This window comes from Scyliorhinus canicula, chromosome 4, assembly GCF_902713615.1.
Source record: "Scyliorhinus canicula chromosome 4, sScyCan1.1, whole genome shotgun sequence".
Taxonomy (NCBI): domain Eukaryota; kingdom Metazoa; phylum Chordata; class Chondrichthyes; order Carcharhiniformes; family Scyliorhinidae; genus Scyliorhinus; species Scyliorhinus canicula.
The window spans coordinates 3,298,784-3,320,500 of NC_052149.1; the positions used below are offsets into that span (position 1 = coordinate 3,298,784).

The 21,717-nt window shown below is 56.3% G+C and overlaps 2 protein-coding genes across 2 annotated transcripts in view; one reads left to right on the forward strand and one right to left on the reverse strand.

The window, feature by feature from the left end:
* Positions 1 to 417: 417 nt before the first annotated feature.
* Positions 418 to 19,751, reverse strand: fpgt (fucose-1-phosphate guanylyltransferase). Its single transcript, XM_038793594.1, has 4 exons — positions 19,667 to 19,751; positions 12,030 to 12,197; positions 4,600 to 4,692; positions 418 to 2,064 (listed from the first exon to the last, which is right to left on the reverse strand). The coding sequence occupies exons 1-4, from the start codon at positions 19,731 to 19,733 to the stop codon at positions 635 to 637; spliced, it is 1,758 nt and encodes a 585-aa protein (XP_038649522.1). The 5' UTR covers positions 19,734 to 19,751; the 3' UTR covers positions 418 to 634.
* Positions 19,752 to 20,225: 474 nt separating this feature from the next.
* Positions 20,226 to 21,717, forward strand: part of lrriq3 (leucine rich repeats and IQ motif containing 3) — a 65,031-nt gene continuing 63,539 nt past the window's right edge. Inside the window, exon 1 of the mRNA XM_038793595.1 lies at positions 20,226 to 20,289. Within this exon, the coding sequence (XP_038649523.1) occupies positions 20,248 to 20,289 (42 nt within the window). The 5' untranslated portion in view covers positions 20,226 to 20,247. The remainder of the gene's footprint in view (positions 20,290 to 21,717) is intronic.

Below are 21,717 nucleotides of genomic sequence, written 5' to 3' on the forward strand. Positions count from 1 at the left end.
CTTCTATTTGGTCCTTGCACGGGGTTATCGGACTTCTCCCTCAAATGCCTCTGTGTTATTCACCCCACTCACTCCCTGTGGTAGCAAGTTCCAGATTCCGATCAGTGTCTGGCTAAAGATGTTTTGTCTGAATTCTCTATTCAATTTATATCTTATATTTATGGCCTGTCGTTTTCAGAGTCCCTCGAAAGTAGAAACAGCACAGTAGCACATTGGTTAGCACTGCTGCCTCACAGCACCAGAGTCCGGGTTCAATTCCGGCCTCGGGTGACTGTCTGTGTGGAGTCTGCACGTTCTCCCCGTGTCTGCGTGGGTTTCCTCCGGGTGCTCCGGTTTCCTCCCACAGTCCCAATATGTGGTTAGGTGGATTGCCCATGATAAATTGCCCTTCGTGTCCAAAAGAGTTGAGGTGGGGTTACTGGGTTGTCGGTATTGGATGGAGGTGTGGGCTTAATTAGGGAGTTCTTTCCAAGGGCTGGTGCGAACTCGATGGGCCGAATGGCCTCCTTCTGCTCTGTAAATTCTATGATTCTATGATCTACCCTATATATACTAGCTCTACAACTCTGGTATGATAGTGAATTATTTGCAACTTGCTGCCTACTTTGGGTACAATAAATTAATTATAAGGCCTTCAATTTATTTTTTCCCTGGTCTGTCTTCTCTGATTAATTTCTTCAGTGAGCTGTTTTCTGAAATTTAGCATGCGCATCACATCTTTCTGTTGGAGTATTTCTTCGATGGAAAGCAATTTAACATCATCCGGCAACCGATGTACTGATTTTCCATTCAGTGCTTCAAACATCTCCAGGACAGACGCCACCGAGTCTTCGGCCGTCGCGCGCGGGGTGGGGAAGATCCTGACGTTCCACAGGCTGAGACGGATTCTCCCGCTGTCTGAGAAAAGATGCTCTGAAATCTTCAGGCCCAGGCGCACGGCAGCCTCTCGGAAATCGAGGCCTAGCAGCCGCAGCTTATGAGTCTCGAGGGGCGAGGGGACTGTGTACTTGAGGTTGTCTCCTGTTCCGAACATCACAGTGACGAAGCCCCCTGGGATGCACAGCGAGTGCAGGAAGGTGTTGGGGGGTATGGTGGAATTCTCTCTTACGCAGCACCCACTGACAATGCTGTTGGTGCCGACACAGCTGCCCGCGCCCAGCCGGGAGTACTCTATTACGCTGCCAGGAGACACATCGCACCCCGGCCCCACTAGGCTCTCAATGATGCATGGAACCTGGCCGCTACTCTCTGGGCAGAGCTGCCCGAGTCCACCAGGGTCAGACAGCAGCCCAAGATGTGCTCTCAGGGTCACGTCTGTTGTTAAATGGTGCAGATATTCCTGGGCAGTTCCCAGGTGGTAGAATTTGGAATTGTTCAGCATGGCCACATTAAGTGCAGTCCCTCGGAGACAATTGAAGATCTTCTGTCGATGTGCCACCAGCTGGTTCTCCTCCTGGCTAACATTGGCTGTGTTTTTGGTGTAATCTGATGTGGCACCAGGCCCCAGAGCCTGAAGGAAGTCACCGTAGGCATCAATCTCACAACCGAGGGTGCCAATCTCTCCAAGGATTGCCAGCAACCGCTTAGCTGTTGGGCGATCGAAGTAGTAGACGCTGTCCGTGTAGACAAAATCCATCTCAGTGTCCCCACCACTTTCGACACCGTGCCCTGCCCTGCAGACTGCCCCTGACTTTTGCATGGTCTCCACACTGGGTTTGTGCAGGAAGCGGTGACAGGCTTTATATTCCAGCTCCTTCTGAACACCCTGCACACGGCCTGGCTCCAATACAAAGACACCGTGCGTGGTGCCAATGGACAAGGAGGATGGATGAGCGAGGGCAGTGAAACCAGGCTTGTCGAAGCATATGGCCTCAGTCTCACTAACGCTGTAGAGCTCAATATCATCAGCACAGGTCACCAAGACCCCAGGCTTCATGTGGGTGGGGAAGTCGATGTACATCGCCAGTTTGAGCTCCAGCATTTGGTAAACAGGAATGCCCAGAGGCAGAGCAGTAAAAATCTTTCCCAGTGCACTGGCACTCGGCAAACGTTGGCTATAGCCTCCTGCAAAACAGAAATCACATTATAGCATCGGAATGCACACATGTCCAGAATATGGACTGACGCACCAGTCATTTTCTCAAATCCCTCCACCTCCTGCAGCCCCAACACCCCTCCTATCCCTGTAACTTCCTGCAGCCCCTACACCCCTCCCTATCTCTGTAACCTCCTCCAGCCCCTACACACCTCCCTATCTCTGTAACCTCCTCCAGACCCTACACCCCTCCCTATTGCTGCAACCTCCTCCAGACCCTACACCCCTAACTCTGTAACATCCTCCACTCTACACCCCTCCCTATCTCTGTAACCTCCTCCAGCCCCTACACACCTCCCTATCTCTGTAACCTCCTCCAGACCCTACACCCCTCCCTATTGCTGCAACCTCCTCCAGACCCTACACCCCTAACTCTGTAACATCCTCCACTCTACACCCCTCCCTATCTCTGTAACCTCCTCCAGACCCAGCACCCTCCCTCTCTCTGTAACCTCCTCCAGCCTCTACACCCCTCCCTATCTCTGCAACCTCCTCCAACCCCTACACCCCTCCTTATCTCTGATAAGCACAGTGAGCTAAACAGCTGGCTTGTAACGCAGAACAATACCAGCAGCGCGGGCTCAATTCCTGTACCAGCCTCCCCGAACAGGTGCCGGAATGTGGTGACTAGGGGCTTTTCACAGTAACCTCATTAAAACCTACTTGTGACAATAAGAAATTATGATTAACCACCTTCAGACACAACACCCTCCCTCTCTGTAACCTCCTCCTGCCCCTACACCCCCTCCCTATCTCTGTAACCTCCTCCTGCCCCTACACCCCCTCCCTATCTCTGTAACCTCCTCCAGCCCCTACACACCTCCCTATCTCTGTAACCTCCTCCAGACCCTACACCCCTCCCTATTGCTGCAACCTCCTCCAGACCCTACACCCCTAACTCTGTAACATCCTCCACTCTACACCCCTCCCTATCTCTGTAACCTCCTCCAGACCCAGCACCCTCCCTCTCTCTGTAACCTCCTCCAGCCTCTACACCCCTCCCTATCTCTGCAACCTCCTCCAACCCCTACACCCCTCCTTATCTCTGATAAGCACAGTGAGCTAAACAGCTGGCTTGTAACGCAGAACAATACCAGCAGCGCGGGCTCAATTCCTGTACCAGCCTCCCCCGAACAGGTGCCGGAATGTGGTGACTAGGGGCTTTTCACAGTAACCTCATTAAAACCTACTTGTGACAATAAGAAATTATGATTAACCACCTTCAGACACAACACCCTCCCTCTCTGTAACCTCCTCCTGCCCCTACACCCCCTCCCTATCTCTGTAACCTCCTCCTGCCCCTACACCCCCTCCCTATCTCTGTAACCTCCTCCAGACCCAACACCCCTCCCTATCTCTGTAACCTCCTCCAGCCCCTACACCCCCTCCCTATCTCTGTAACCTCCTCCGGCCCCTATACCCCTCCCTATCTCTGTAACCTCCTCCAGACCCAACACCCCTCCCTATCTCTGTAACCTCCTCCAGCCCCTACACCCCTCCCTATCTCTGTAACCTCCTCCAGACCCTACACCCCCTCCCTATCTCTGTAACCTCCTCCAGCCCCTACACCCCCTCCCTATCTCTGTAACCTCCTCCAGACCCTACACCCCCTCCCTATCTCTGTAACCTCCTCCAGCCCCTACACCCCCTCCCTATCTCTGTAACCTCCTCCAGCCCCTACACCCCCTCCCTATCTCTGTAACCTCCTCCAGCCTCTACACCCCTCCCTATCTCTGTAACCTCCTCCAGCCCCTACACCCCCTCCCTATCTCTGTAACCTCCTCCAGCCTCTACACCCCTCCCTATCTCTGTAACCTCCTCCATCCCCTACACCCCTCCCTATCTCTGTAACCTCCTCCAGACCCTACACCCCCTCCCTATCTCTGTAACCTCCTCCATCCCCTACACCCCTCCCTATCTCTGTAACCTCCTCCAGCCCCTACACCCCCTCCCTATCTCTGTAACCTCCTCCAGACCCAACACCCCTCCCTATCTCTGTAACCTCCTCCAGCCCCTACACCCCCTCCCTATCTCTGTAACCTCCTCCAGCCCCTACACGCGCTACCTACTGAGCCAAGGCTGGCTTTCGATATCCAGTACAGCCTGTTCAAATAATGAGAGAAACTTCTTTAACTTTAGAATTGTATAATCAATACCAAAGACATTAAGCCCACCTGTTTGGAGCCCAGAGTCAGGGAGTTTGAAACTTAGCTCACGACTTGAAATGAAAAATGAAATGAAATGAAAATCGCTTATTGTCACAAGTAGGCTTCAAATGAAGTTACTGTGAATAGCCCCTAGTCGCCATAGTCCGGCGCCTGTTCGGGGAGGCTGGTACGGGAATTGAACCGTGCTGCTGGCCTGCCTTGGTCTGCTTTCAAAGCCAGCGATTTAGCCCAGTGTGCTAAACCAGCCCCTGATACTTCAGAGATACTTCAGAGTATCCCATGCTTAACTCAAACAATTTTCTTCTTAACCCGGAGAGAAAGACTTTCAATATTTACCTGCGTGAATTAAAAGAATGTTGAAGCTATCCAACTTGTCTTCATAGAGTTCCTCTAATCGATGAAGTGCGTGGAGTGTAGACCCTCCGTTTCCTGTGCAAAAACACATACGAATGAACAACATTCCTGCAATCCTCTGATATAGTCCAACCTCTGAGCCATTAATACTCAAACATGACTTACTGTCCTTGCTCATTCTGTAATGTTCCATATGTTGCAGAGGGGAATGATTGGGCTGAACAACCCACTCTCTGACTGGACAATCTCATTTGTAAATCAAATTATTTAAAAGAGCTTTTCCATTCAGAGAGTCAGGCAGGTAGGGGAGTAATTCCTATTTACCTTATCCAAAATAGGAAATTTCAATTGGGGTACGTGAACATGAATTTTGATAAGTGACAGGATAGATGCACAAAATGAACTAGTTAGTGACAGGCAGCGTAGTGTTGTACGGGAAAGTTCATGTGTCTTTTGAAGAGGCGGCAAAGAAAATTGATGAGGGAAGGGCTGTGGATGTAGTTTATATGGACTTTAGTCAGTCGTTTGATTAGATTGGACAACGTCACACGTGACAGACTGGTACAAAAACTAAAATCGCATGATTTGGAATTTGGGTGGGCTGGCTAGATGGATACAGAACTGGCTTGGTTATAGAAGATAGAGAGTAGCGATGGAACGGTGTTTTTCAGAATGGAGATCTGTAGTTAGTGGTGTTCCACAGGGATCCGTGCTGGGACCTCTGTTGTTTGTAGTATGTATAAATGATCTGGCGGAAAATGTGGGTGGTCTGATTAGTAGGTTTGCGGATGACACAAAGTTTCGCAGAGTTGCTGATAGTGCCGAGGATTATCAGAGGATACAACAGGATATAGATGGATTACAGACTTGGGCACAGAAATGGCAGATGGAGTTTAATCCGGACAAATAAAAGGTGATGCATTTTGGAGGATCAAATCTAGGTATGAATTATACTGTAAATGGCAGGACTCTTAAGAATAGAGGGATCTGGGCGTGCAGGTCCACAGTTCCCTAAAAGTGGCAACAGGTGATTAAGAAGGCAAATGGCACGCTTGCCTTCATCAGCCGAGGCACTGAGTACAGGAGTTGGGAAATCATGTTGCAGCTGTATAAAACCTTGGTTAGGCCGCATTTGGAGCACTGCGTTCAATTCTGGTCACCACATTATCAGAAGGACATGGAAGCTTTGCAGAGAGGGCAAAGAAGATACACCAGGATGTTGCCTGGTCTCGAGGGTGTTGGCTATGAGGAGAGGTTGAATAAACTAGGATTGTTTTCATTGGAAAGACAGAAGCTGAGGGGAGACCTGATAGAGGTCTAAAAAATTATAAGAGGCACAGACAGGGTGGATAGTCAGAGGCTTTTTCCAAGGGTGGTGGTGTCAATTACAAGGGGGCAGAGGTTCAAGGTGAGATGGGGAAGGTTTAAGGGAGTTGTGCGGGGTAAGTTTTTCACGCAGAGAGCGGCGGGTGCATGGAACGCGCTGCCAGAGGATGTGGTGGAAGCCGGCACATTAGCAACATTTAAGAGGCACCTGGCTGGATACATGAATAGGGAGGAAATAGGGATATGGACGTAGTTAAGGGCAGAATTAAACAAAAAAAGTTAGGACATCATGATGGGCTCAGACTTGGAGGGCCGAAGGGCCTGTTCCCAGGCTGTACTTTTATTTATTCTTTTGAAAGAGAAAATGGGATGAGTACAGCTCCTCTCTAATCTGGGGAATTAATGATAAATAAGGAAATAGTGAAATTGTTGAACAGATAGTATGTTCATCACTGTAGATGACAAAAATAACAGTCCAGAAATATTTGAAATTGAAGAGAGGAAAAGGAGAGAGGAACTTAAAACAATTACAATCACCAGGGAAAGGGTGCTGAGAAAATTATTAGAATTAAACATTGACAAGTCCCCAGGGACTTGATAAACTGCATCCTAGAGTGTTACATGAAGTTGTTGCGGAGATAGTTGTCGCGGAGATAGTCGTCGCGGAGATAGTTGTTATGTAAGAGTCCCTTTATGAAATGCGTGCTTCTCAAATGGCAGCAGTGATGTCAGAGTGTGGGTGGAGCTGGGCTGTCTTTCACTTTCATTTTGAGCTGAAAAGCTGCTTTGTGGCTCTGTTTAGTTTTGTTTTAGATCTGGAGAAGCTGCAGTCACAGCAAGATGTGTATGAATCTCTGCAAGCTAAAGAATGTTCATTTGGTGATTTCAAAGGTGGTCACTGCTCTCAGTAGTGAATTTAAACCTGCTGTCCTTCTGTAAAAAGGGTTTTTGTCTTATGGATGTTGCTATGAAAGATTTACGGATTACTTATAGAGTACTGTATTCTTGGGGGGGGGTGTATTTGAATTGACGGTTGCTAAGATGTTCACTGTATGTTTACAAAATGTTAACTGGGTTCATAGAATAAACATTGTTTTTATTTTAAAATACCCTTAGTTCTCTGTTATATCACACCTGTAAAGTGGACCCTTGTGTTCCCCAGAACCAAAATCTATTTAAAGTTGTGGGTCAGGTGAATTCCATGATACACTTTGGGGTTCTCTAAACCCTGGACCATAACATAGTATAATACTGAATGAAACTTCTCAAAATTCCTTTGATTCTGGAAACGGTCCATCAAATTGGAAATTAGTGAGTGCAGCTCCTCTATTCAAGAGGAGAAGATGACAGAAAGCAGAAACTGCAGGCCAATTACTCTAACATCTGTCATAGGGAAAATGCTATAATCTATTATTAAGGAGGCATCTCAATGTCTCGTCTCCTCATTAAGGATAACGCAGACATTCTAGTTAAAGAGGAGTGTGAAATATTAAATGCAATAAGCATAGTGAGGGAGGAAACATCGGAGGGACTGGCAGCCTTGAAGGTGGACTAATCATCAGGGCTGGATGGTTTGTATCCCAGGCTGCTGAAGGAAGCCAGCAAGGAAGAAACAGATGCCCGGAGGATCATTTTGCAATCCCCAGAGGATCAGAGGTTTGGGAATGTTGCATCATTCTTCTAAAAGGGCGAGAGAGATTGACAGAAATCTTTAGGCCAGTCAGTCTGATTTTGGTGCTGGGCAAATTATTAGAGACAGGACAAGTTGTCACTTAGAAAGACACGGATTCATAGTCAGCATGATTCTGTTAGGGGAAGATCTGTCGTAACAACATTTTTTGAGGGAGAAACGCTAAGTATTGAGATTTCAGTATGACACTTGACAAGGTCGCATATGGCAAACTGGCCAGAAAAGGTGAGAGCTCACAGGATAAAAGGAAGGTGGCAGGTTGGATCCAAAATTGGCTCAGTGACAAGAAACAAAGTGGATGTTTTTTGCGAATGGGAAACAGCTCCAAGTGGTGTTCCCCACGATTCAGCGTTGGGCCCTTTGTTGTCTATATTAATGATTTAGACTTGAATGTGGGAGGCATGATTGGAAAATTTGCAGATGACACAAAAATTGGCAACGTAGTTGATGGTGAAGCGGAAATATAATTTCTCCTTCCTTGAGAGGATTGCTATCACTAAGGAGGTAGTGATGGGAAAGCTAATGGGGCTAAAGGTAGACAAGTCTCCTGGCCCTGATGGAATGCATCCCAGAGTGCTAAAAGAGATGGCTAGGGAAATTGCAGATGCACTAGTGATAATTTACCGAAATTCACTAGACTCTGGGGTGGTCCCGGTGGATAGGAAATTAGCAAACGTGACGCCACTGTTTAAAAAAGCAGGTAGGCAGAAAGCAGGAAATTATAGGCCAGTGAGTTTAACTTCGGTAATAGGGAAGATGCTGGAATCTATCATCAAGGAAGAAATTGCGAGGCATCTGGATAGAAATTGTCCCATTGGGCAGACGCAGCATGGGTTCGTAAAAGGCAGGTCATGCCTAACTAATTTAGTGGAATTTTTTGAGGACATTACCAGTGCAGTAGATAATGGGGAGCCGATGGATGTGGTATATCTGGAGTTCCAGAAAGCCTTTGACAAGGTGCCACACAAAAGGTTGCTGCATAAAATAAAGATGCATGGCATTAAGGGTAAAGTAGTAGCATGGATAGAGGATTGGTTAATTAATAGAAAGCAAAGAATTGGGATAAATGGGTGTTTCTCTGGTTGGCAATCAGTAGCTAGTGGTGTCCCTCAGGGATCCGCGTTGGGCCCACAATTGTTCACAATTTACATTGATGATTTGGAGTTGGGGACCAAGGGCAATGTGTCCAAGTTTGCAGATGACACTAAGATGAGTGGTAAAGCGAAAAGTGCAGAGGATACTGGAAGTCTGCAGAGGGATTTGGATAGGTTAAGTGAATGGGCTCGGGTCTGGCAGATGGAATACAATGTTGACAAATGTGAGGTTATCCATTTTGGTAGGAATAACAGCAAATGGGATTATTATTTAAACGATAAAATATTAAAGCATGCCGCTGTTCAGAGAGACTTGGGTGTGCTAGTGCATGAGTCACAGAAGGTTGGTTTACAAGTGCAACAGGTGATTAAGAAGGTAAATGGAATTTTGTCCTTCATTGCTAGAGGGATGGAGTTTAAGACTAGGGAGGTTATGTTGCAATTGTATAAGGTGTTAGTGCGGCCACACCTGGAGTATTGTGTTCAGTTTTGGTCTCCTTACTTGAGAAAGGACGTACTGGCGCTGGAGGGTGTGCAGAGGAGATTCACTAGGTTAATCCCAGAGCTGAAGGGGTTGGATTATGAGGAGAGGTTGAGTAGACTGGGACTGTACTCATTGGAATTTAGAAGGATGAGGGGGGATCTTATAGAAACATTTAAAATTATGAAGGGAATAGATAGGATAGATGCGGGCAGGTTGTTTCCACTGGCGGGTGACAGCAGAACTAGGGGGCATAGCCTCAAAATAAGGGGAAGTAGATTTAGGACTGAGTTTAGGAGGAACTTCTTCACCCAAAGGGTTGTGAATCTATGGAATTCCTTGCCCAGTGAAGCAGTTGAGGCCCCTTCATTACATGTTTTTAAGGTAAAGATAGATAGTTTTTTGAAGAATAAAGGGATTAAGGGTTATGGTGTTCGGGCCGGAAAGTGGAGCTGAGTCCACAAAAGATCAGCCATGATCTAATTGAATGGCGGAGCAGGCTCGAGGGGCCAGATGGCCTACTCCTGCTCCTAGTTCTTATGTTCTTATGTTCTTAATCGCTCCACCACTGGGGACTGTGCTTCCAGCTGCCCGAGCCCAAAGTTCTGGAATTACTTCCCTACACTGCTCTGCCTCGCTGACCTGTCTTTCCTCTTTTAAGATGCTCATTACAACTGACCTCTGTGATCAAGCGTTTGTTCAGCTGTCCTGATATCACAAGTGGCTCGGTGCAAACTTAATTTTATAATGCTCCTGTGAAGCACCTTTGTGATATTATAAGTGTTCTAATATAATAATCTTTATTGTCACAAGTAAGCTTCCATTAACACTGCAGTGTTAATGTAGGCGACTAGGGGCTTTATACCGTTACGGTGTAAAGTCCTTAGTTGCCACGTTGCGGTGACTGTTCGGGTACACAGAGGGAGAATTCAGAATGTCCAATTCACCTAACAGCACGTCTTTCGGGACTTGTGGAAGCAAACGGGAGAATCCGGAGGAAACCCCCGCAGACACGGGGAGAACGTGCAGACTCCACACAGACAGTGACCCAGCGGGGAATCGAACCTGGGATCCTGGCACTGTGTAGCAACAGTGTAATATCATGTTGCTCCTTCTCCTTTAGATTAGACACAAACTAGGGGCCACAAATATGATATTGACTAAAAAAATCCAAGGGAATTCAGGAGAAACTTCTTTATCCAGAGTGGTGAGAATGTGGAACTTGCTCCCACAAGGAGTGGTTTAGGTGAATAAAATCAATATATTTAAGAGGAAGCTGGATAAATACACGAGGGGACAAAGGAATAGAAGGATATGGTGACAGAATGAGCTGGAGAAGGGTGGAATGAGACTCCTGTGGAGCATACACTCTGGTATAGAAACATAGAAAATACAAACAGGAAGAGGCCATTCAGCCCTTCGAGCCTGCTCCGCCACTCATTATCATAGCTGATCATCCAACTCAATAGCCTAATCCCACTTTCCCCCATATCCTTTGATCCCTTTAGCCCCAAATGTTCTATCTAACTCCTTCTTGAAACCATTCAATGTTGTGGCCTCAACTGCTTCCTGTAGCAGCGAATTCCACTGGCCGATCATTCTCTGGGAGATGAAATTTCTCATCTCAGTCCTAAAAGATTCACCCGTAACCTTAGACTGACGCCTGGTTCTGGACGCCCCCACCACTGGGAACATCTCAAGACATCCCAGCTCCTGTACTCGAATCCTCTCGGAATGAAGGCCAACATACCATTTGCCTCTTTACCGCCTGCTGTATCTGCATGCTTACCTTCAGTGACTGGTGTACGAGGACACCCAAGTTTCGTGGCACATTCCCCTCTCCTAATTTATGGCCATTCAGATAATAGTCTGCCTTCTCGTATTTGCTACCAAAGTGGATAACCTCGCATTTCTCCAAATTATACTGCATCTGCCATTTATTTGCCCACTCACTCAACTTGTCCAAATCACACTGAAGGATCTCTGCATCCTCCTCACAGCCCACCCTCCCACCCAACTTTGTCTCATCGGTAAATTTGGGGATATTTCCTTTAATTCCCACATCCAAATCATTAATATATATTGTGAATTGCTTGCTAGCACCTAGCCTTATGGTACCCCCACTAGTCACTGCCTGCAAATTTGGAAAAAACTGTTAATTCCTACTCTTTCCTCCCCATCTGCCAACCAGATTTCTATCCATCTCAATACACTACCCTCAATCCTATGCACTTTAATTTTACACGCTAAACTCTTCTGTGGGACCTTGTTGAAAGCTTTCTAAAAGTCAAAATAAACCACATCCACTGACTCCACCTCGTCAATTCTACTAGTTACATCTTCAAAGAATTCCAGTAGATTTGTCAAATAGATTTGTCCCTTTCGTAAATCCATGCTGAATCTGTCTGATTCGATCATTGTTTTCCAAGTTCTCTGCTGTGAAAGCTTTGAGAATAGATTCCTGCATTTTGTCCACTCCCAACGTCAGGCTATAATTCCGTTTCCTCTCTACCTCCGTTTTTAAGTGGGGTTACAGTAGCTACCCTCCAATTAGGAGGACTAAACGGCCTGTTTCTGTCTTGTAACTGGGTAATTCTATGCTCTACACAGGAAAACAAGCCCAGCCTCTCCAAATTTACAAGTCCTTCATCCACGATTCGGTTCTGGTAAATCTCTCTGCACTCTCTCCAATACCTTGACATCTGTCAACGGTAGGTGTATCCAGAATCGGATACAATAGTCCTACTGAGGCTGTAGAAACAATTAATGAGGGTTTAGCAACTGTGTAGCTGATCACTTTGTACAAGGAAGGAGCACTCACCAATTTTTGGCCCCAAAGGATCAGCAAACACGTGATACCGTACACCGAGGGGAAGCTCATTGCTCTGCAGCTTGTTGCTGATCTGCTGCTCGAACACCAGCTCTTGTCTTCCATCAGCAGCTGTAATGACCACAATGTCCCAGAACTCACCAGGAGTTACCTCCTTTCCTGGGCAAAAAAACAAAAATGATCTTAAGAGGAAGCTCATGATTCGTTAACGGCCGTGTTCCAAAGGCCAGGAGTCAGGACACACATCAGCAACCAGGAAAACAAACCAAATCACCTTGCTCATATGAGAGCACAGGAATGAGGGGCAGGAGTCACCCATCCAGCCCCTTGCGTCTACTCTGCCATCGGATAGGTTCATGGCCAATTGGGTTGAGGATCCATCTCCACTTTCCTGCCCGCTCCCCTTTGCTTCGAATCCCTGTTTGTCCAACATTGCCTTCACTGCGCTCTGGGGAAGGGAATTCCAAAGACTAATGACCCTTTGAGAGAATAAAAAATTGCTTCTCATCTCCGTCTTAAATAGCCCAAATTTTCAAACTGTGCCCTTTTGTTCCAGATTACCCACAAGAAAAACCATCCACCCCGCAATCCACCCCGTCACATTCCCACAGCTACTGTTTCACTAAAATCACCCTTTGTTCCGCTAAAGAACTGGGGGAGGGGGGGGGGGGGGGGGGGTACCAGTCTCTGGGGGGAGGGGGGGTTTACCTCTGAGTCTCTGGGGGGGGGGGGTGGTTACCTCAGTCTCTGGGGGGAGGGGGGGTTTACCTCTGAGTCTCTGGGGGGGAGGGTACCTCAGTGTCTGGGGGGGGGGGAGGGTACCTCAGTGTCTGGGGGGGGGAGGTACCTCAGTGTCTGGGGGGGGGGGAGGTACCTCAGTGTCTGGGGGGGGGGGAGGTACCTCAGTGTCTGGGGGGGAGGGTACCTTAGTCTCTGGGGGGGGAGGGTACCTCAGTCTCTGGGGGGGAGGGTACATCAGTCTCTGGGGGGGGAGGGTACTTCAGTCTCTGGGGGGGGAGGGTACCTCAGTCTCTGGGGGGGGGGGAGGGTACCTCAGTCTCTGGGGGGAGGGGGATTACCCCTCAGTCTCTGGGGGGGAGGGTACATCAGTCTCTGGGGGGGGGAGGGTACATCAGTCTCTGGGGGGGGGGAGGGTACATCAGCCTCTGGGGGGGGAGGGTACCTCAGCCTCTGGGGGGGGGGGGGACCTCAGCCTCGGGGGGGGGAGGGTACCTCAGCCTCTGGGGGGGGAGGGTACCTCAGCCTCTGGGGGGGGGAGGGTACCTCAGCCTCTGGGGGGGGAGGGTACCTCAGCCTCTGGGGGGGGAGGGTACCTCAGCCTCTGGGGGGGAGGGTACCTCAGCCTCTGGAGGGGGAGGGTACCTCAGCCTCTGGGGGGGAGGGTACCCTCAGCCTCTGGGGGGGGAGGGTACCTCAGCGTCTGGGGGGGGGAGGGTACTCAGCCTCTTGGGGGGGGTACCTCAGCCTCTGGGGGGGGGGGTACCTCAGCCTCTGGGGGGGGAGGGTACCTCAGCCTCTGGGGGGGGAGGGTACCTCAGCCTCTGGGGGGGGAGGGTACCTCAGCCTCTGGGGGGGGAGGGTACCTCAGCCTCTGGGGGGGAGGGTACCTCAGCCTCTGGGGGGGGAGGGTACCTCAGCCTCTGGGGGGGGAGGGTACCTCAGCCTCTGGGGGGGGAGGGTACCTCAGCCTCTGGGGGGGGAGGGTACCTCAGCCTCTGGGGGGGGAGGGTACCTCAGCCTCTGGGGGGGGAGGGTACCTCAGCCTCTGGGGGGGGAGGGTACCTCAGCCTCTGGGGGGGGAGGGTACCTCAGCCTCTGGGGGGGGAGGGTACCTCAGCCTCTGGGGGGGGAGGGTACCTCAGCCTCTGGGGGGGAGGGTACCTCAGCCTCTGGGGGGGGAGGGTACCTCAGCCTCTGGGGGGGGAGGGTACCTCAGCCTCTGGGGGGGGAGGGTACCTCAGCCTCTGGGGGGGGAGGGTACCTCAGCCTCTGGGGGGGGAGGGTACCTCAGCCTCTGGGGGGGGAGGGTACCTCAGCCTCTGGGGGGGGAGGGTACCTCAGCCTCTGGGGGGGGAGGGTACCTCAGCCTCTGGGGGGGGAGGGTACCTCAGCCTCTGGGGGGGGAGGGTACCTCAGCCTCTGGGGGGGGAGGGTACCTCAGCCTCTGGGGGGGGAGGGTACCTCAGCCTCTGGGGGGGGAGGGTACCTCAGCCTCTGGGGGGGGAGGGTACCTCAGCCTCTGGGGGGGGAGGGTACCTCAGCCTCTGGGGGGGGAGGGTACCTCAGCCTCTGGGGGGGGAGGGTACCTCAGCCTCTGGGGGGGGAGGGTACCTCAGCCTCTGGGGGGGGAGGGTACCTCAGCCTCTGGGGGGGGAGGGTACCTCAGCCTCTGGGGGGGGAGGGTACCTCAGCCTCTGGGGGGGGAGGGTACCTCAGCCTCTGGGGGGGGAGGGTACCTCAGCCTCTGGGGGGGGAGGGTACCTCAGCCTCTGGGGGGGGAGGGTACCTCAGCCTCTGGGGGGGGAGGGTACCTCAGCCTCTGGGGGGGGGAGGGTACCTCAGCCTCTGGGGGGGGAGGGTACCTCAGCCTCTGGGGGGGGAGGGTACCTCAGCCTCTGGGGGGGGAGGGTACCTCAGCCTCTGGGGGGGGAGGGTACCTCAGCCTCTGGGGGGGGAGGGTACCTCAGCCTCTGGGGGGGGGAGGGTACCTCAGCCTCTGGGGGGGGGAGGGTACCTCAGCCTCTGGGGGGGGGAGGGTACCTCAGCCTCTGGGGGGGGAGGGTACCTCAGCCTCTGGGGGGGGGAGGGTACCTCAGCCTCTGGGGGGGGGGGGTACCTCAGCCTCTGGGGGGGGGAGGGTACCTCAGCCTCGGGGGGGGGGAGGGTACCTCAGCCTCTGGGGGGGGAGGGTACCTCAGCCTCTGGGGGGGGGGGGTACCTCAGCCTCGGGGGGGGGAGGGTACCTCAGCCTCTGGGGGGGGGAGGGTACCTCAGCCTCTGGGGGGGGAGGGTACCTCAGCCTCTGGGGGGGGGGAGGGTACCTCAGCCTCTGGGGGGGGAGGGTACCTCAGCCTCTGGGGGGGGGGGGTACCTCAGCCTCTGGGGGGGGAGGGTACCTCAGCCTCTGGGGGGGGAGGGTACCTCAGCCTCTGGGGGGGGAGGGTACCTCAGCCTCTGGGGGGGGAGGGTACCTCAGCCTCTGGGGGGGGGAGGGTACCTCAGCCTCTGGGGGGGGAGGGTACCTCAGCCTCTGGGGGGGGAGGGTACCTCAGCCTCTGGGGGGGGAGGGTACCTCAGCCTCTGGGGGGGGAGGGTACCTCAGCCTCTGGGGGGGGAGGGTACCTCAGTCTCTGGGGGGGGAGGGTACCTCAGTCTCTGGGGGGGGAGGGTACCTCAGTCTCTGGGGGGGGAGGGTACCTCAGTCTCTGGGGGGGGAGGGTACCTCAGTCTCTGGGGGGGGAGGGTACCTCAGTCTCTGGGGGGGGAGGGTACCTCAGTCTCTGGGGGGGGAGGGTACCTCAGTCTCTGGGGGGGGAGGGTACCTCAGTCTCTGGGGGGGGAGGGTACCTCAGTCTCTGGGGGGGGAGGGTACCTCAGTCTCTGGGGGGGGAGGGTACCTCAGTCTCTGGGGGGGGAGGGTACCTCAGTCTCTGGGGGGGGAGGGTACCTCAGTCTCTGGGGGGGGGAGGGTACCTCAGTCTCTGGGGGGGGAGGGTACCTCAGTCTCTGGGGGGGAGGGTACCTCAGTCTCTGGGGGGGGGAGGGTACCTCAGTCTCTGGGGGGGGAGGGTACCTCAGTCTCTGGGGGGGGAGGGTACCTCAGTCTCTGGGGGGGGAGGGTACCTCAGTCTCTGGGGGGGGAGGGTACCTCAGTCTCTGGGGGGGGAGGGTACCTCAGTCTCTGGGGGGGGAGGGTACCTCAGTCTCTGGGGGGGGAGGGTACCTCAGTCTCTGGGGGGGGAGGGTACCTCAGTCTCTGGGGGGGAGGGTACCTCAGTCTCTGGGGGGGGAGGGTACCTCAGTCTCTGGGGGGGGAGGGTACCTCAGTCTCTGGGGGGGGAGGGTACCTCAGTCTCTGGGGGGGGAGGGTACCTCAGTCTCTGGGGGGGGAGGGTACCTCAGTCTCTGGGGGGGGAGGGTACCTCAGTCTCTGGGGGGGGAGGGTACCTCAGTCTCTGGGGGGGAGGGTACCTCAGTCTCTGGGGGGGGAGGGTACCTCAGTCTCTGGGGGGCGAGGGTACCTCAGTCTCTGGGGGGGGGAGGGTACCTCAGTCTCTGGGGGGGAGGGTACCTCAGTCTCTGGGGGGGGAGGGTACCTCAGTGTCTGGGGGGGGAGGGTACCTCAGTCTCTGGGGGGGAGGGTACCTCAGGCTCTGGGGGGGGAGGGTACCTCAGTCTCTGGGGGGGAGGGTACCTCAGTCTCTGGGGGGGGAGGGTACCTCAGTCTCTGGGGGGGGAGGGTACCTCAGTCTCTGGGGGGGGAGGGTACCTCAGTCTCTGGGGGGGGGGGGGTACCTCAGTCTCTGGGGGGGAGGGTACCTCAGTCTCTGGGGGGGGAGGGTACCTCAGTCTCTGGGGGGGAGGGTACCTCAGTCTCTGGGGGGGGAGGGTACCTCAGTCTCTGGGGGGGGAGGGTACCTCAGTCTCTGGGGGGGGAGGGTACCTCAGTCTCTGGGGGGGGAGGGTACCTCAGTCTCTGGGGGGGGAGGGTACCTCAGTCTCTGGGGGGGGAGGGTACCTCAGTCTCTGGGGGGGGAGGGTACCAGTATCTGGGGGGGAGGGTACCTCAGTCTCTGGGGGGGGGGAGGGTACCTCAGTCTCTGGGGGGGGGGGAGGGTACCTCAGTCTCTGGGGGGGAGGGTACCTCAGTCTCTGGGGGGGAGGGTACCTCAGTCTCTGGGGGGGAGGGTACCTCAGTCTCTGGGGGGGGGGGAGGGTACCTCAGTCTCTGGGGGGGGGGGGAGGGTACCTCAGTCTCTGGGGGGGAGGGTACCTCAGTCTCTGGGGGGGGGAGGGTACCTCAGTCTCTGGGGGGGGGGGGTACCTCAGTCTCTGGGGGGGGGGAGGGTACCTCAGTCTCTGGGGGGGGGAGGGTACCTCAGTCTCTGGGGGGGGGGGGAGGGTACCTCAGTCTCTGGGGGGGGGGAGGGTACCTCAGTCTCTGGGGGGGGGGGGGTACCTCAGTCTCTGGGGGGGGGAGGGTACCTCAGTCTCTGGGGGGGGGGGGGGGGAGGGTACCTCAGTCTCTGGGGGGAGGGTACCTCAGTCTCTGGGGGGGGGTACCTCAGTGTCTGGGGGGGGTACCTCAGTGTCTGGGGGGGGTACCTCAGTGTCTGGGGGGGGGGTACCTCAGTGTCTGGGGGGGGTACCTCAGTGTCTGGGGGGGGTACCTCAGTGTCTGGGGGGGGTACCTCAGTGTCTGGGGGGGGTACCTCAGTGTCTGGGGGGGGGGGTACCTCAGTGTCTGGGGGGGGGGGTACCTCAGTGTCTGGGGGGGGGGGGTACCTCAGTGTCTGGGGGGGGGGTACCTCAGTGTCTGGGGGGGGGAGGGTACCTCCGTCTCTGGGGGGGGGGAGGGTACCTCCGTCTCTGGGGGGGGGGGGGAGGGTACCTCCGTCTCTGGGGGGGGGAGGGTACCTCAGTCTCTGGGGGGGGGGGGGAGGGTACCTCCGTCTCTGGGGGGGGGGGGAGGGTACCTCCGTCTCGGGGGGGGGGGGAGGGTACCTCCGTCTCTGGGGGGGGGTACCTCCGTCTCTGGGGGGGGGGGTACCTCCGTCTCTGGGGGGGGGGGTACCTCCGTCTCTGGGGGGGGGGGTACCTCCGTCTCTGGGGGGGGGGGTACCTTCGTCTCTGGTGGGGGGGGTACCTCCGTCTCTGGGGGGGGGGGGTACCTCCGTCTCTGGGGGGGGGGGTACCTCCGTCTCTGGGGGGGGGGAGGGTACCTCCGTCTCTGGGGGGGGGGGGGAGGGTACCTCCGTCTCTGGGGGGGGGGGGGAGGGTACCTCCGTCTCTGGGGGGGGGGGAGGGTACCTCCGTCTCTGGGGGGGGGGGGGAGGGTACCTCCGTCTCTGGGGGGGGGGGGGGGGTACCTCCGTCTCTGGGGGGGGGGGGGGGGTACCTCCGTCTCTGGGGGGGGAGGGTACCTCCGTCTCTGGGGGGGGGGAGGGTACCTCCGTCTCTGGGGGGGGGGGGGAGAGTACCTCCGTCTCTGGGGTGGGGGGGAGGGTACCTCCGTCTCTGGGGGGGGGGGAGGGTACCTCCGTCTCTGGGGGGGGGGGAGGGTACCTCCGTCTCTGGGGGGGGGAGAGTACCTCCGTCTCTGGGGGGGGGGAGGGTACCTCCGTCTCTGGGGGGGGGGAGGGTACCTCCGTCTCTGGGGGGGGGGTACCTCAGTGTCTGGGGGGGGGGTACCTCTGTCTCTGGGGGGGGGGGAGGGTACCTCCGTCTCTGGGGGGGGGAGGGTACCTCCGTCTCTGGGGGGGGGAGGGTACCTCCGTCTCTGGGGGGGGGAGGGTACCTCCGTCTCTGGGGGGGGGAGGGTACCTCCGTCTCTGGGGGGGGGGGGAGGGTACCTCGTCTCTGGGGGGGGGGGGGGGAGGGTACCTCCGTCTCTGGGGGGGGGGAGGGTACCTCCGTCTCTGGGGGGGGGGGGAGGGTACCTCCGTCTCTGGGGGGGGGAGAGGGTACCTCCGTCTCTGGGGGGGGGGAGAGGGTACCTCCGTCTCTGGGGGGGGGGGGAGGGTACCTCCGTCTCTGGGGGGGGGGGAGGGTACCTCCGTCTCTGGGGGGGGGGAGGGTACCTCCGTCTCTTGGGGGGGGGGAGGGTACCTCCGTCTCTGGGGGGGGGAGGGTACCTCCGTCTCTGGGGGGGGGAGGGTACCTCCGTCTCTGGGGGGGGGAGGGTACCTCAGTCTCTGGGGGGGGGAGGGTACCTCAGTCTCTGGGGGGGGAGAGGGTACCTCAGTCTCTGGGGGGGGGAGGGTACCTCAGTCTCTGGGGGGGGGAGGGTACCTCAGTCTCTGGGGGGGGGAGGGTACCTCAGTCTCTGGGGGGGGAGGGTACCTCAGTCTCTGGGGGGGGAGGGTACCTCAGTCTGTGGGGGGGGAGAGGGTACCTCAGTCTCTGGGGGGGGGGGAGGGTACCTCAGTCTCGGGGGGGGGAGGGTACCTCAGTCTCGGGGGGGGGAGGGTACCTCAGTCTCGGGGAGGGTACCTCAGTCTCGGGGGGGGGAGGGTACCTCAGTCTCGGGGGGGGGAGGGTACCTCAGTCTCGGGGGGGGGGGAGGGTACCTCAGTCTCGGGGGGGGGGGTACCTCAGTCTCGGGGGGGGGGGTACCTCAGTCTCGGGGGGGGGGGGGGTACCTCAGTCTCGGGGGGGGGGGGTACCTCAGTCTCGGGGGGGGGGGGGTACCTCAGTCTCGGGGGGGGGGGGAGGGTACCTCAGTCTCTGGGGGGGGAGGGTACCTTAGTCTCTGGGGGGGGGGAGGGTACCTCAGTCTCGGGGGGGGGGGGGGGAGGGTACCTCAGTGTCTGGGGGGAGGGGGTTACCTCTCAGTCTCTGGGGGGGAGGGGACCTCAGTCTCTGGGGGGAGGGGGGGGGGGGGGTACCTCTCAGTTTCTGGAAGTTTCTGAGGCGCCTCCGGCTCGCGCTCCGAATCCTTTCCGCGTCCGTCATCGTCCAGGGTCAGCGACAGCTTCTCAGTGCGCCTGCGCTGGCGGGGGCGTGGCCATGGGGAAGGGGGCGGGGACGCAGGGAAGGGGCGGGGCCCCTGGGAATGGGGCTGGCCCATTGTGTGGGGGCCGAGCGTTGGGGGCGGGGCTGTTAAAGGGGGAGGGTCCTTTGGGTGGGGCTGGGCGTGTCGGTACAGTGCGCCTGCGCGGGCGGGGCGGGGCCGTGGGGAAAGGGGCGGGGCCGTGGGGAAGGGGGCGGGCAGCGCTGGGGGGGCGCAAGCATTTGGGAAAGGGGCAAGGGGGCGGGACTGTGTGGAAGGAGGCGGGACTGTGTGGAAGGGGGCGGGGCTGTGTGGAAAGAGGCGGGACTCTGTGGAAGGGGGCGGGGCTGTGTGGATGGAGGTGGGGCTGTGTGGATGGGGGCGGGGCCCTAGGGGAGTGGCCTGTCGTGTCGGTACCGCCCAGCTCAGTGCGCCTGCGCGGGCGCTGCTCCGTTTCCACAGCGACCGACGCCGGACATGGCGGCTCCTCGGAACAGCCCCAAGGTGGAGCGCAGCAAGGCGAGTGTGGCAGCGGGAACCCCGCCCGATAGACCCCCGGCAGCGGGAACCCCGCCCGATAGACCCCCGGGGCAGCGGGAACCCCGCCCGATAGACCCCCCGGGGCAGCGGGAACCCCTCCCCCGGGGCAGCGGGAACCCCGCCCGATAGACCCCCGGGGCAGCGGGAACCCCTCCCCCCGGGCAGCGGGAACCCCGCCCGATAGACCCACGGGGCAGCGGGAACCCCGCCCGATAGACCCCCCGGCAGTGGGAATGCCCCGCCCCTCACCCTCACCCCACCCCCAATTTTTCCAGCCCAGCAGCATGGCTAACACACAGTGGTGGGAGAATCGTGGGAGTGCCGGGCGATTCACGCCACGCCGCCCTGGCACCCCCAGCTATTCTCCCACCCACCCCAAAATGGCGTGTCGTGCTTTGCGACCTGCCACGCGGACAATTGCCGCTCCCGTCGAACGCTGATTCTCTGGCCCAGATGGGCTGAGCGGCCTACCTAACCCGACCGGTTCACACCGGCGCCAACCACACCTGGTCTCTGCCGGCATGAACAGCACGCAAATGCTGCGTGTGGGGCCTGTGGGGGGCGGAGAGAGAATCGAGCACCAGGGAGGTGCTGAGGAGGGATCTGGCCCGCGATTGGTGTGTACCGATCGTCAGGCCGGCGTCTCTGAAAGACGCACTCTTTTCCCTCTGCTGCCCCGCAAGATCAATCCTCCATGTCTTGCAGGACAGCGGGGGGGAAGACGGCAACTGCGCATTCGCGGGTGATGTCATTCAGGCGCCGCCAAGGGCAGCACAGTGGCACAGTGGTTAGCATTGCTGTCTACGGCGCTGAGGACCTGGGTTCGAATCCCGGCCCTGGGTCACTGTCTGTGTGGAGTTCGCACATTCTCCCCGTGTTTGCATGGGTTTCACCCCCACAACCCAAAGATGTGGAGGGTAGGTGGATTGGCCATGCTAAATTGCCCCTTAATTGGAAAAAATGAATTGGGCACTCTAAATTAAAAATAGAAAAAAAATATTCAGGCGCCGCCGGCCGCGTCATTTAGGCGGCGCGCTTTGACGCAATCGTCAAGGCCCGGCGCCCGAGATTGACGCGCCGCTGCTCCCCTGGGGGGAGAATAGGGGGCGAGGAGCGGCCTCCGACGCCGGAGTGAAACACTCCGGTTTTCACTCCAGCGTCGGCACTTTGTCTCCATTTCGCCCAGTATCTCCTCATTACTGTTTGTGGGATCTTCCTATGCACAATTAAGCTGTTGTGGTTTCTGCATTTTAACAGTGACTGCACCTCAAAAATATTTCATTGACTGAATGATTTGAGACTTTCTCAGGTGCTGAAAAACACTGCCATGGAATTCTATCGTTATTTAAATTCAAACCTTCCTGTGTGCGTCAGGACTAACAAGTCATTAAAAACCGACCTGGATTT